Source organism: Glandiceps talaboti, chromosome 4, assembly GCF_964340395.1.
Source record: "Glandiceps talaboti chromosome 4, keGlaTala1.1, whole genome shotgun sequence".
Lineage (NCBI taxonomy): Eukaryota > Metazoa > Hemichordata > Enteropneusta > Spengelidae > Glandiceps > Glandiceps talaboti.
Genome location: NC_135552.1, coordinates 14,227,598 through 14,243,730, shown reverse-complemented (window position 1 = coordinate 14,243,730; position 16,133 = coordinate 14,227,598). Strand labels below are relative to the sequence as shown.

At 36.3% G+C, this 16,133-nt stretch overlaps 1 protein-coding gene across 1 annotated transcript; it reads left to right on the top strand.

The window, feature by feature from the left end:
- The first annotated feature begins 1,167 nt into the window (after positions 1-1,167).
- Positions 1,168-16,068, top strand: LOC144434060 (uncharacterized). Its single transcript, XM_078122513.1, has 7 exons — positions 1,168-1,211; positions 1,543-1,627; positions 4,766-4,979; positions 9,847-10,016; positions 12,644-12,718; positions 13,268-13,390; positions 14,189-16,068. The coding sequence occupies exons 2-7, from the start codon at positions 1,561-1,563 to the stop codon at positions 14,428-14,430; spliced, it is 891 nt and encodes a 296-aa protein (XP_077978639.1). The 5' UTR covers positions 1,168-1,211; positions 1,543-1,560; the 3' UTR covers positions 14,431-16,068.
- The last annotated feature ends 65 nt before the right edge of the window (positions 16,069-16,133 follow it).

Here is a 16,133-nt window from a genome sequence, read left to right as displayed (position 1 = left end):
AAGGTTTATAATATTTCGAGTCTTTGCCATGGCAACTTCTTGTTTCGTGTGAATCTGTGCCTACTTGAGGCAGTAGTCTTTTGTCTATCACATGGTATCTTGAATGATGGTGACGATGCACTGCTTGCCACTTTAACATTTAGACTAGACATAGGCACAGCAAGTTCTTCTGTATAAACTTCTTGTTTTTTTGTTTCATAAATGCCACGGAGATCTTTACTGAATCAGATCTATTCACTGGCGTTTACATTCATATTGTATCTGTGTGAACCATGAAATATATACGTTACTCATATATGCACTGCTGTGGGGTTCTATCATATCATATCATTACATGTACAAGACATTACTTGCACTGGTTTGCGCACATACTAGTTTTATTTTCACTACAGTGCAATAACGAAAAAAACTGCATACCTGCATGCAAATGACGACGCGATCGTTCACTACACATGAAATTGCGTGATTGCTGTATGATTTTTATGGAAAATTGCCGTTTAATCAAATGTAAAAATAATAATAATAGAATCCCAAGTTCTAGTGTGAGTACTCAGGGGTATTTGCACTCGTGGTTGCAGTGTTTTGTGCTGCACTTTCACGAGCGTCCGGGCGCAGACGACACGGCAAGCACTCGTGCAAATACCCGAGTACTCACACTTACACTCGTGTGTCATGGGGCTCTGTCATATTATGACAACATAAAGAAATCGGTGTCTACAGAGTGTGGATGTCCATTTGATTAATTGAATAATTAATCGATTGATATATTGATGACTGATGGTTACTTGATCGATCAATGTATTTACTGAGAGACTGAGAGTTTGTTTGATTAACTTATTGACTGACTGTGACTGGCTTGCTGAATTTAGAGGGTGCCGGTGATATATTTAATTATAAAGAAAACATACCACTGAGTGTCTAGCTAGCTTTTAGGAAAAAAGGCACCCGAATATATATGCTAATGGAATCTTCTCTAATTTGCAAAAAAAAAGGTAACCTGACGGCTATGCCAGCCACCGCTACTATTGAAAGCATGTTTGCAATGTATATGTAAGCTTGGGTTAAATTTAGTAGCTTACTTTTAGATATGCGTCACTGCGTGTTGTGCCTCGTCACACGAGACCTCGGGTCGCGTTAGGCGTATATTGTTCATATCATGTACATAGTCTCGAGGTTATGGATGTTGGCAGTGCTGTCAACATTCTAATAAGGTAACTGCCGATTTTACCAAAAGGTTTTATGATTATGCTGAGAGCGGAGAAGATAAACACCGTGACTTATTCGAATTCGTTGCATGAAATGCAAAAAAATAGAAGTTTAACTGATTTGTATCTCAATGTACAACAGCTGAAGGTATCGCGAAAAAACGGAAATATCCTCACACAACACTGTGAGAAAGTCGGCGTCGTGATATATCGAGTGATGTGAAGCCATTAATATTGTGTGTTATCAGCGTCGTATTTTTTGCCCACAGTCATATAAAATTTGACGAAATGAAAATTCTCATCATTATATTAATGTGTTTTTTATTTTATTTTACAGATAACATGCCATATACAGATGTTTGATAGGTATACTATGCGGATACATGTTACAGTAATGTTAGCTTTTGTTACCCTTATTAACGGTGAGTATTCATTTTTTCATCTATATTAATTTTCAGTAATAACAACACATTGCTCATTTTGTAGTATGATCGGTTTATGTACCGAAAGCTAACTCGTCTAGGGTAAAACCCATTCAAATTTTGAGTAATCAGTTCTTCGTTGTCCAACCACTACATGCAACTACCACGATCATATACTGTAACGTGTTAGCAGTATTTTTCTCGTTAAGTTTTATTGCCCTATCTCCATACTGCACTGTTGTGATTGTGAATGACATGTTCTAGATTGCGGATATCATTGTCAGTAGCAGTACTTGTAATTTATTAGCAAGATGACCGTTGTTGCCAAGTTACTGATCATTATAACGAGAGACGTTTACTGTCATACATGTTTTGGAAAATGGATGGCTATTTAGTAGAATAATGGTTATAGTCTACGAGCAAGTACCAGGATGACAAACCGATTTAGCGAAAAATAAAACGACAGTTACTAGTGAGAGTGGACTATCCTTTTAAAAACAAACATGATTGGGTAGCTGGCACGTCTTCACCTCTGCATTTTCTTGCCAAGAATATAATTATTTTTTAGTTTTTTTTTAGTTTCAATATTTTAATTTTTTCGGGGAAGGGGGAATTTCAGTTTTGTTAATTTGAACTTAGTGATTCATCCCTGTTACGGATTAATTGCAGAATGCTTATATTAATAAGACTATAGGTTCTTCCATTCTGTAACAACTAACCCTCAGTGAAATGGCAGAATGAAGAACAACATCGTCTATTTAAGTCGACAGACTACCGTTACCTTCATTAGAAAAAGGTCAAATATGTCCACGGTTTTTTTAAATGACGAGTGGATGTTGTCAGTTCAAGTTGGGTTTCATTAATTATATGTTTCAGACCAAAACTGGTGTTTTTGATAGAATTGCTCCCAAATAAATCGTGGGGAAGGTGTTTACCTGTTCCTACGTAACCTCCCACTGAAGGATATCTGCCCACCAGCCCACCCAATATTGTGAATGATCATGATTTACCCACTCCCCGCCAGGAAAAGTTTGGGCTTTCCACTATACCAACAATCCATTTTGACGTACACAATGTGTGCCCCTCCCCCCATAATTCCATGTTTCCCCTCCCATTGTATCAAAATCACGACTACCCCACCGCAATGCTTCCTTGTTTGCTTCCCCCCCCCCCCTACCGATCGAAAACAATTGTCCGCCCACTTTGACAGGAAAATTACGCAAGGAGAACTTTTTGCAAGGACAGCTTCGTGGACTGCACCTGTTTTCTCCCATCTTGTTTGGAAATTCAAACTAATGTGATAAGCTATGATCAATATCTTCAGCATTCCAAATACAGTATAGTACTTATGTGACGTGGGTGGACAGTTTTTTTTCCTGCTGTGACGAAGTAGATGTTTGGCATATTCTCTGTCTATTGAAAATAGTGTTTGTACTTCCGACAAAGAATAATGTGTATAAAGTAATTAGGGTTATTTGATTCATGTGTTCATTAACTTCGTTTCTACGAAAAATTCAGTTCAGGAATACACGTTAGTAATCTGTCATCATCTTGGTAAGGGACATCAATTATCTCAGTCTCTTTGTTTGTCTGTCTGTCTGTCTGTCTGTCTGTCTGTCTGTCTGTCTGTCCCCCGTCCTTCCTGGTTTCTATAAAGAATATGGTAATCTCCGTAGGTAGTGTAAACGTTGCAAAATCATACGTCAGCAGAATTTAAAATAAACAGAGACTTTTGCCAATGTGTATATTGACTAAGGCAACATTGTCGATTCGTATTACTGCTAGGGGTAGGTTACACAATCATGCGAAAGCAATAATTGGAGGTTGTCTATCAACATTCAATACACGACGCGTCTCTCTTAAAAGTGTTTTTTCACGACACTGCTAACCCACCTACAGGTTTTTCATACAGGCACTCTCATACGAGGTTGATGCATGAGGGTCCAAAAGGTTTCCTTATCTTCATTTAGGTAGAGAACACACAGTCACGCTGTCTTAATTCAAATTCCAAGAACACACTGATGAATGTTATATATTTTACTTACTACTTACTTGTACATATTCGTATACAAATGTAAATGAAGATGTTTCGTGACTCAACTATCCACTTTATACACGATATCTTTACCAGAATGTGTAAATTTGTACCTTTGACTTCAGTGCCTGCAGCCATGGTTCTTGTAAAATCAAAATTCAAATAGTAACAATAATTGAACAACTGTGAATCCGTGAATGACATGCACACGTTTTAGAACTTTACAGTTGTTGTATGTTACAAATAGATTTTGTACCAGGTCGTTGCCTGGCAACCTTGTAATTTGCATATGATATATACATATAATTCGAACATGTTGTGTTGTAAGTGTTATACATGTACACTCGTACATGTACACCTACATTCTATCCTTAGATAGCAAAACTGGCAGATCACAGGTGACTAAACAATCACATGATAAGTAGTTTGACAACATACGGTCTCATATACATTAAATTGTGTTTTCGAGTTATTCTTTGCGTTGTGTTCATCCATTTTACTTTCTGTTCATGCCCAAGGCCTTATCAATGAAGAAATTGTTCAGTGAACTCGATATGGTCTTGTTAAAAAAGGAATTATTCGCTATGTCTTAAATTAATGATGGCAATAGAGGAATTTGAAAGAAGTCATATACGTAATTATTGTAACTGCTTTCCTGTAAATCTGATTTTTTAGTTGTCTTCCACCAACGAAGAACCTAGTGGTGTTGACGTATGTGTAAATCCTCGGGGTGTCCCTCTTTTGATTTCATTGTTTTCTTTATGGTTGATAAGAAGAACAACAACAGAAAACAGACTAAAGTGCGCATGCTCTGACATACCGAGCTGTGTTGGGAAATAACTAATGCCACATAACATTAATTCTATAAAAAAAACCACACCGTTAATTGACATGAATTTATACTACACATAAGAATGATTACTATTAATGCGCTGAAATATAACAAGACTGGTGCATTATCAATGTCATTTATTTTGGACAAGATTCATATACCTCGAGTCTGATCACGTAGTTTGTATTTATTAAATCGAATGATTGCGGATACTAGGAAGGAACGTAAATAATCATAATTGCTTTCATGTTTACTGTTTTTGCTGTATTAGGACAGAACAGTACTAAAATGAGCCAACCAACGTCATGGACCACGACATCGAACGGAAAACCTAAAACAGAAAAAAGAACCATCAAACATAAACCTGAAAGAACAGTCACTACAACAGGAAATGACGTCGCACTGGAAGGGAAGGTGTCTCACATTTTAAAGACTCCGCATGATGGTGCCGTTAGTACATGGAGAAAAAATAATCGCAAATTTGCGTAAGTAGGAAAGCTCGGGTTGTTCTTAGATTGTTTTATCAGGCCTAAAGAAATGTTTGGTTCTGGTTACCAGACCCCACCTAGTTTTTCACTGCCGACCCTAAATTTCTTTTTACGTATTTGAGAAGAAAAAAAAAATAAAATCGCTAAAATTGTGAAGTCTTGCAACTGACATAACCGTTCTTCCCATCTGTAATGACTGTAAATCTGATGGGAAGAAACCAATTACACAGAGACCATATGGAAACCAACGAAAACATAGGTACCTGAACTAGACACTCACACATGAAAAAATCAACCTACCCACCTATTCTAAATTTGAGCGTTATCGGAACCACACAATTTTATTTAGGCCTTATATGTGTGTGTTAACACATTAACTCCTTAATAATGACAATCATTATTTACCCTAAGATGTGAGATGGAAATATGTTGTTGAAAATGATGTCTTCATGCCTTTCGTATTCCCTGGCATTGTATACTTAACTATAACGTATATCTATAAGACAGGGTACATTATCCGGCAAATGGAAAACGTTACAGTTTATCGATTCCATATATACTATAACCTTAACAGTAGGACTGTCTGCATATTTTCGTTAAAAGGGTTTAGGATGTCTGAACTAAAAAACCTCCAAAGCATGTACAACATTCCAAATACCTTACAGCGGTTTCTTTAAATTAGTACATTAGTTTCATAACAGACGGATATACAGTCAACATAGGTTCATACACTTTAAGGGATAGTTGCTGAGGCGTTGTTAACACTTCAATGCCAGTCATGTTGTGAATGCACTAATAATTGAAGAAGCAGTCCATGTATTAAGTTCCACTTGATCGCATAAGCGACTAAGTATCTTGTTTGATGGGCAGATTAGAGGGATGGTTTTCTTTATTCGCCAACACTTCTTTCCGTACATAGTTTCCTTCCGGATACAAATTTTAACAAACATTCTAAAATTAGAAATTCTGGAAAGCGTCAAAGTGCCCGAATGGATGAGAAATGGGTATTTATTTGGGATTGGATGTTTGATAGATGAAACAACTGTGCTGTGACAGATAAAAAATACATATAAAGTTCGTGTTGGTAACTAAATGATTGTAAAACCAAAACCTCTGGATTAAAATATATATTAAATTATTGTTAGATGTTATTGTACATACACAGAACTATTGACCTTTGAATAAACTGGGCAAAAACATGTAATTAATTTAGTACGTCATGTCCATTCTGTGCACATGTGTCTGTCGCCTTCCCAAATCTTAAAACGTCGCCATGCTTACTAAATGTGTTTATTTGTGATCATTACACATTATAGCTCGTGTTCACAATTTGTTTACAAACATTTCCCTTACAACAACAATAATTATACATATTTTTCTTTTAAAGATATTTTGTTTGCAATTTATTGTGTTACATACATGTACAAACATGTACTTTGGTTAAGTTGTGTCACAAAGCGCGTTGTGTTTTCAGTAGAAAAAAACATAATAAAAGTTGTAATAAAAACATCCAATATCATATATTCAATTCTCATCCGTATGACTAATTTAATATATCAATGTATTAGTGCATAGCTTTCTTACGACGTTCATCCATTTCAATGCATTTTGAGAAATAAAATACATTAATGGTGTATTTGAGGTCACCAAAAACACCACCACAGCATCCGTGGAAAGAAACTTATTCAAATTGATTCGATTTCATTTGTGTACTTTAAAATTGTATTATTGGTCACGTGTTTAGGTTGAGTTCGCAAGTGTATGTCTTAAGTTTAGCTTTTGCATCGATTGAATGAAAGCATAATCAATTTCCTGTTAGAATTGTTTGCATGGTACATCAATCAGGTTTATCATTTCCATATATATATACGTCTTGTCATTTTGAGTTATGAAAGTTATGAATATATAAATATGAGTATATTTCATCTGAAACCCAGGTAACCTCAAATAAGTGTGATTTAATATGACATTTGACATCAATTTCTATACTGTTACACTGAACTGAAATAAACACCACGAAGCGTACTAAAGTGGCCACGTAGATGAGAGTGGATATTTACTTTGTTAATATATAAAAAGAAATGGATGGAGATCTGGATCAAGTAATCACTCGTTATTACAAGTAATCACAAAGCAATCAAACCATGTATGGAAGTTGACACTTCGATAGTTGGGGAGGCGATTGATGCATGACTGGCCAAACGAACAAGATGATGTAGCAACTTACAGTATAAGGAAGTTGGATAGGTTTTTTCCCCCAAAGAACCAAACTTACATAATTTTATGCTCAATATTATAACAAATGAAATTCAGTATTACGGAAATAAATAAACATCCAAGTAAAACACAAAATGTGTTTTTGTTTAATACTATATATTGTGCAGTACAGTTGGAGTCTCCATCTGGGCTGTAACCATTTGATACACTGGCAACTGTTACAGTTAGTACTTAGATAAAATATGCTTTAAAAAGGGATATTTATGTTATGTTATGTTATGTTATGTTATGTTATGTTATGTTATATTATTGATTGATTGGTTGGTTGGTTGGTTGGTTGGTTGGTTGGTTGGTTGGTTGGTTGGTTGATTGATTGATTGATTGATTGATTCATTATTTATTTTTTATTTTTTTATTTCTTTATTTAACTTGACATTAGTCAGGTAGTCCACACATGTGATGGACACCTATAAACGTGAATCCCCAAAACAAATATACAAAATACAACTAGCAAAACTACAGTTACAAAACTAAAATTACTTTAAGCGACACTTTGTACAATGACACACTGACACCCAGGTACAGAGATTTTCATGATCACACTTGTTCACGAGTACAGCTCATGGAAAGGGTTTACAATCTGAGTATTAAAACTCTGCAAATGCTTGTTATGAATGACAAGTGAAATATAACAAGACAAGGAGTTTCAAATAGAATAAATTATGCTAAAATTTTGATATCATGAACATTTATGGGTGTATTCTTAGCTTATTTGGCGTTCAGTTTGCTATCCCCTTTCAAAATATTTACACAGTGTGCAATTTAAATTCTGTGTAACAAAAACACTGTTTTACAACCTTACATCTATTGATGAACTTTCGAATATTTCACATAGTCAGTCAATCACTGCAGTTAAACAAATGTAGGTCTACATTTATATGGGCATGACCTTGACCTTACTGACTAAGCTATGTTTCTTGACATGTTTTTTCTTACAACAGCTGTTATCCATCAATGTCATCGTTTCCGATTGATAAGGAGATAGAAAGACACCCGAGAGGTTGCATTTTGATATTCACCCAAGTTGGATATGTACAATGTGTCAGATTACTTCGACACATCTTTTATCTTGACATGGCCTTCATGTCTTTTGAGTGATACTTAAATGCTAATAGTATACACTTTAATAAATCCGCACTTTATGTATCTTTATTAAATTTCGTTATACAAGGGTTATTGAGTCTTGTAGACAAAGCATATGATGTGTACATTTTCACATTACCATCGGGTTATGTATACTAGTATATAAAAAGAAATTGCAAAATCTCACATCTAGGATATGTTAAACTATTTATTTTGATGTATCTAAAGATGGTTCTTTCTAATGTTGCTTAGTTATTTTTATAACTTTTCTCATCATACAACTTAACGGATGATGTGTTGGTCCCCTGGCTACAAAACAATGACAAGACAACAATGTAATAAGGAACTTGCAAACCCACCATGTTGAATGTTGCATCATGGGAAATGTGCTAATAAATACTAATGAATTAGCATTGTAAACAATAATGTTACATTTTTTGTAACCACAAATAATCAATTTATAGTTACCCTGACCATTGTAGGAGGTGTATTTTATCGGTAGCTCCAGATTAGGTATTATGATAACCACAGATAATCCCATAGTCCTTTGCATCTGAGCATGCTCAGTCTGGATTGCGAGTTCCCTATTATGTTCTTATGTATATGTTGGTGGTCCTTCAGTGTATCCTCATACCTTGAACGGTGTAGATGCCGTACAAATTGTGATTGTTTGAGTCATAATGACGTTATAATGATTTACTGAAGAACTCGAATTTCGGCGAAAAACGGCAATATTCACTCCGATACACGCTTGTGGTGTCGCCATCTTCGGTGAAGTTTTTTTTTACTTCCGGTTCTGCCGTATAGAGGGCGTTAATTATTCATTAGTCTTAGCCTATTGTGGGGTAGGTTGGGTCATAGCAATAGAAATAAAATGTTGTTGCTTTAAAGGAAAAGGCTTAAACATGACAAAGCGATAGAAAATGTTGGCAAAAAATAAAACAATGGTCCTATGTAATTTACATGGCTCCACTGATACGATAACACTAAGGCCTCAAAAAAATAATTGTTTGTTTCCGGTTACTCGACCACGCCTAGTTTTTCACTGTCGACCCTAAACCTTGTCTACTTATTCAAGAAAATTAATAATAAAATCACGAAAATCGTGAAGTCTCGTAAGAAAGAGTGGATGCGGAAAACTGACATCAACTTAAAAAGACAATATAAAACTGTTCTTCCAGTCTGTACTGTACATCTGATGAGAAGAAACCAATAACACAGAGACCATGTAGGAAAAATCAAGAAAAAATAACTACCTGAACTAGACATCAAAAAATAAATCCACCTACCCAACCTATTCTAAAATTGAGCGTAATCAGAACCACACAATTTGTTTAGGCCCAATGCGAGAACCTGGTGATTAATATCCGGACCACTGACGTGTGCACCACCTAACCGAGTGTCGTAATATAAGAATGGTAACTTCTCATTTGAAAAGGTGTAGGAAATCTCTTAAACGGATTTTGATACTATATCATGTCAACCACCTTTTCCACTTTTCCAGCTACGACACCAGTCGGATTTATAAAGAGAAAGATGGCCTCAGGTTACGTATTAATGACGTCAGAATGTCAGATGCCGGCAGCTACGAGTGCCAATATATTTACATGTCAACTTACAACGACATACCAACATTTGTGATAGAAGTGTGGCGCATACAACTCATGGTAAACGGTGAGTGCTTAATCAAGCTTCTTTAGGGGATAATACAAAGAAAATGGGGGTTCACACATATAATTTGAATACAGAAACTGTGAATTATTGTGTAAATGTTCCCAATTGTGAAAGGCAAGCATTCCCTGTTGCCTGCTCGGGGCAAACTGAGCTATTAATTTCTTACAACATGTGCAATTAAACTCGAAGTAATGCATATGCTGCTAGAGTACACGTTTTACGTGTTAACACATAGACACACGTTATCATTGAGTTCATTCACCCTAACGCCAGGCGAATATAGACGGGGAAATTGATATGGTACATTGAGTGGTAACCAAATGACTCATGCAATAAACTTTCAGAAGTCTGTAAGATGAGAAGAGAAGGTGGTACAGATCAAGGGGCCCATTGAGCATTGAACATTAATTCTTAACGTTTAAAGAATAACAAGTGTCAATTATAAACTGGAAAATATAAAAAGAAATTAATATGTCTTAAATGTTCCCCTTCCTTTTAATGTGATTTTACAGTGCTCTCTTGAAGTCCATCGTGGTATACTTGCTATCACACCATTGTTGTTGTATTGTAGCGGTACATACATACAGGCTTCAATGATATTCTAAGAAGGTGGCACGTAGTAGGAGTAGTGATTCGTAATGACATAGAGCGGGCACAATTCGTATTCTGAATTTCCAAGGGTGTTATTCATGTAGCGCAGGAGTCGTACTTGAGATTTGTTTTGACTATGACAAGAATTTGATGAGAATGTGATAATACTGATATGTTATAAACGACTTATTGCCTGGCCTTACTCGGCAGTATTAGACGTTATATTCCCCTATCCTCAGGCTATCATGTAGCAACTATCATCATTTGCTTTCAAGTTGTTACAATAGAAATACCTAGAGATCTCATCTACCTACACGCAATTTAATATCTAATCTGAGTGTAAAAAAGTATTTATTTCTTGTAAGTATATTGTTTGTTCCGTATTGGCCTTTGAGTCGGTCTTTGTGCATATGGTGTAAACAACCAACTCTTGTGGGCTAATAGCTTGCAATGTATCATTAAGCTTCTATGAATGACAGTTGTGACTGACAGCAATATCTAGACCCACTAATGGCCTGTTCTAAAAGATCCATGTCCTATCCATAATTGTTGCTGACGCAATAGAAAATGATAGTTGGTATCATCTTGTAGAATTGCCACATAACCCCCATGGTTAACGTTGTAAGGTGATGCCTGCCGGTCTGATTGGAGGTCTGTCTTTTTCGTTTGGCATATCTCTTATTGATACACTTTTCTTAGCCATTCATTCATTCATCAGCAAATGAAAATAAACAGTAAGCCTATATCATTACAGCTAGATAACAACGATATAATTCATTTGTTATTTTACCAAAGTTTTGTTTATTGTACCTGTATATGAAACTTGTCTGTTCAGAGTAAATGGTTTTTGAATAAGTGCACGTAAAATATGGAACTATAATAAAATTTGAAATAATTCCACAATCATAAGACTTTTCGTCTTACTGGTTGTAAATCATAATTGATTAATGTTCCCATCGCCTATAAGTCAAATATCAGTGTACCAATAATAAGAATGTTTTACCCTGAGAGGTCGCAACTATGGTAGTTATACCGGAAATGACGTAATGTGATTCAGTTCCTTCAGATGAGTAACAGAAAGTAGATGAAGTGCAGATATCAACGGTGATAATAATTACTAGAATTGACCGGAGAAAGGCACGATTTTATGCTATTCACGTGTGTTTAAGTTATTAACTCTGTGGATAAGTAGGGTAGAATATCAATATCCTCCATACCTGTGGTGCAAGTTTTTTATGATGTCTGCTCCTTACAATTATATATTCAATAACATGGTAACAAATTCAACCTATTTCATGATAGCCTACGCGGCTTTTCCGTCAGTTACAACCTTCATATTTATCTCACTGTCTTGCTTTGGCTGTAACTTCTATATGACCTACACTCCGTAGAATATAATACCATAAATTTCGCTATATCCATAACTTGATGATCCAAATGTATTTGTCGGCTAGATCGAACGACTGATGAGTGTCTATACGCGACTCCTTTTTTTGCACTTGATGAGATTACAGACGACGGACAGACAGAGAACTTTATAGTTATACAATGAATTCTGATCACGGCAAGGAAAAATTGGCTCTCATTGGAGAAAGATCGTAGCTTGGGTCTGGACAAGAGTGATACATTCATTATGACCAATATGTTCTTGGGTAACTTCTACACTACATTCTCGTACGCCAGGGCACGTATTCCTGCTGAAGCAACGAAATGTGTGCGTCTTGGACGATGCAGTAAAAGAGGCTGTGCTTTACGACGATGCTGCACTAAGCTAATACTGAAGCATTGGTCTTGATTTGGTCTTGTTCTTGTTTTACTTGGATTAACAAGTTCTTTTAATGTATTGTTAGTAAAAAATCTGATAAGGGAATATTTGTTGCATAGATGCAAACATATTATTGAAACATTCAAATTAGATTTAATGAGCTACTGTCCCCATCTCCTTACTACAGTGACTGAGGGTTTTAGTAGGTACAATGCTAAATTGAGATTGTACCAAACTTAACGCTCAATTTACCGTAATGATAATTTTTCAGATGATGGCGACCTTTGCTCAGATCAAGAAGTGGCATGTAATGGATACTGTATTCAAGAGGATCAGTGGTGCTCAGGTAAGATAATAACTTTAAAGTAATTAGGGACCACTCTTAGTGATATCGGCGTTTCCAACCAGAGGACATTTTTCCCAATCACATTGTGAATTCCCTCTCTTTCCCACCTATCACTAAAATGGAAGACATTGACTAGAAACAGAAAGCCATCTGGCAAAAATCTTAGTATAATATATACTAGCCCTCCTCCTTTTGATCGGCTAGCGTGACAAAACTCTTCCCAATTTTGTTAGAATTTCTTTGCGTGAACTGCCATTACTACACTCTCTGCACAAATCCTCCTTGCGATATACACTGTGTAGTCTCACTTTTTGTACTGTACGCAGAAGACATTGTGTGGTAAAGTGTATTCCACCATGTTGTTTTGATCACGCGGTGACGTCTTCAAATCCCACTATTTCTCGCGTGACTTTGCAAATGTTTTTCGATAATTTTTTCGAATTACTTAAAACAAAGTTTAAAGTGGTGGTGGCAGTAAAAAAAACTCGATTGGGTCGGGCTACCGGAACCTAATTTTTTTTGCCTAATCTTCCCTTTGTTTACTTTCAGCCGAGAACGTTTCACTTGGTCTCATCATAGGTGGCGTGGTTGGCAGCCTAATTGTATTGATGGCTTGTGTCTTATTATTTCTGCTGAGCAGGAGAGGAAGAAGAGTTTGTTCGTGTGTAGGAGGTGAGATACTACCACGTGTAGTCTATTAATGTAATGTCGGTGTTTACTCAGTCCAAGGAGTCTATTTTGGTATATATCTTTGAGAAACGTCATTTCACTTTCATAAAACGGGACTGGTCCCCGTAGCTATTTTCAATTAAAGGTTTGCGTGAATGCGAATATAAAAATCATTATTGCGTTGGAAAGGGCATCGCATTCATGTGGTATTGCTTACATGTAAGTGGTCTGAAGTTATAGTTTGAAGAGAAATAGTAATTTATCAAATGATGTTTGAGTCAACCTATACTGCTTTGACATTGTTCGAGTGTTGGTGATCTAAGACTTTGTAACTCCGGCATCCTGGATTGAGCGCACAAGCGCCTATGATCTAACACACTCGTTTAACGTCTAGAGAGCAAACAGAAGAAATATTTGACAATAATTGTGATCTTGTACAGTTAGCAGCAATGTTTATATCATTGACAGTAATTCGTCACTATAATACTAGATGTACGCGCGCACACACACACACACACCTAACTGTTACATAAAGAATAGGAAACATGTGTTGTGTTGTGTTGTGTTGTGTTGTGTTGTGTTGTGTCATGTCGTGCGACACAACTGTGTATTACAAATATCTGGATCTGTAGATGGTGTTTACTATTACAAGTATATTAACACAGAAACAAACAAACAACACAGACAGACAGACAGACAGGCAGGCAGGCAGGCAGGCAGGCAGACAGACAGACAGACAAAACAGGCAAAACAGCACAAATGTGTTCATAAAGACGTATTCACGTATTTCATTACTTTCAGAACCGGGTCTGACGGAAAGCGGAATGAGGGAAGAGAGGGCATTGAATGAATACAGCAGTTCGCCAGTGACGAGTCGCAGGAACGGAGCTGTTGTGTCATTTGCCGCTAAACCAACGATTCAGATATACGAACGAGAAGAGGAGTATAACTCAGACAGTGGCCTATGTGGGTCAGAGGACAAAAATAACCAAACACCAAATGAACAGAACGGATGTATCAGTTGCAAGACAACTACTGTATAGTCCTTACAGTGGTCAATGGAGCTCGAAGATGCAACAATCAATTCTAGAGGGCGAAGTTTGGTTGCTATTCGAGAAATCGGTGAATAATGGATACAGGAGGAAAGTAATGACAGTTGACGTGGATTTACTGAATTATATTACTTGACTGTATGCCAACAGATTAGTCCGTCTGGAGAACGGTACATACATACATCGAAACAAAATATACACACTGCGATCTGCCGCTCGGCCATAGGGTGTCTTATCTTAAAAGAACAAAAAAAAACATTAAACGCAAATCCCCCTTTGACGACTCTGCGAAAACACCCAGGAATCGATTACACATTTCACGCGAAAGAACAGCCACATATGGATACATTAATTGTGTTGATACCGTCCTAGGATGAAGACCATATCATTGCGTGAACTATATGGGATATGGGAATTGATAATGTATGTAAATAATTATGATCTCGATGATAGACACAGACAACAATAACAATCGATGCGGTGTACGATCGTTGTCATCATTCATATTTTTTAGGTCAAATGTACAAACAATCTTACTTACAAATGAATGTATGATATTTAGATTTTTTTAAACTTCTGTCTAAAAATTAATTTGGAAATGTGAAAATTGTCCGTGTTTGGAAGAAACTATATTACGGTAAACATTTACACCGCGATGTGAACTTGACTACGTTCATCCCACATTTAAGGTCGAAGATTGCAGTCTCTTCTATGTGAATAAATTAAAAGGAGGGGGAACGTTTATTTGCACATATGGATACATTAATTTATAATAGGTTTCCAATGTTGGGACTACGAGGGAAACATTGGAAATTATTGATAGAGTTTGTGTTGTTAGTTATATTATCGACAAATAATGTCCACACCTAAGGATTGGTTCATGAATACTAGAGACCTTTTCATCCTTGTAGGTGGCACTATTCATAGTGATCACTTGGCAAATGGCGGTTATTTCCAATTGTGTGTTTAGACAGTGAAACGCAAACTTGTACTTGTGTTCGTATGTAAATGTACTCAATCTTTTGTACAAGAATGTTTTTTGTTTTCCTTTCAAACTTAAAGGGGCGTGGTCTATAAATGTGTGGATTTGGCGGTTAACGTTTATCTTTGTTCCATATTTAAAGTACCATGGTCGTCAGATGCGCATGTGTGGATGAAGTACATTTACACAATCATGATGCGTCGTGTCACGGTCGATCACAAATTGAATGTCTCAGCTTACCAAGCCCAAGTCTCAACTGACACTTTGAGTTTTGATTTGCCTCATTTATATGATGTGAGGGATCACTTTAAGAGGGGAGGAGTAGCTCGTAAGTCATGTAATTTTTTGCTCAGAAAATGTCCTTGGTTTAGTGGTAGGTTTTAGTAGCATGCGACAGCCACGCTTTAAGTAGCCATATATATATTTTTAAATGCTGAAAATGTCGAACCATGTTGCCCACCTTGTAGTGCTCTCACCCGGTATTCAAATGTGATGACACAATTTATGTCATAACCAAAACAATCGAAAGCCGCCATCATTTTGTTTAAACGTATTAAAGGTAGAAGTTCTTGAAACAGAGATTGTCTATTTATCTGTCCATTGATATGTTTATCAACTTTCTTTTAGATATTTTTTTTCTTTTCTGTTATTTGTTCACCAAAAAAATCGGGAACAATAAATGGATTAACCGAGGTAATTTGTCACGCTTCTG

Coding starts and splice junctions, on each gene's coding strand:
- LOC144434060 (XM_078122513.1), top strand. CDS start 1,561: ATGTTTGATAGGTATACTATGCGGATACATGTTACAGTAATGTTAGCT. Junction 10,017..12,643: donor CATACAACTCATGGTAAACG/GTGAGTGCTTAA, acceptor ATAATTTTTCAG/ATGATGGCGACCTTTGCTCA. Junction 13,391..14,188: donor AGTTTGTTCGTGTGTAGGAG/GTGAGATACTAC, acceptor CATTACTTTCAG/AACCGGGTCTGACGGAAAGC.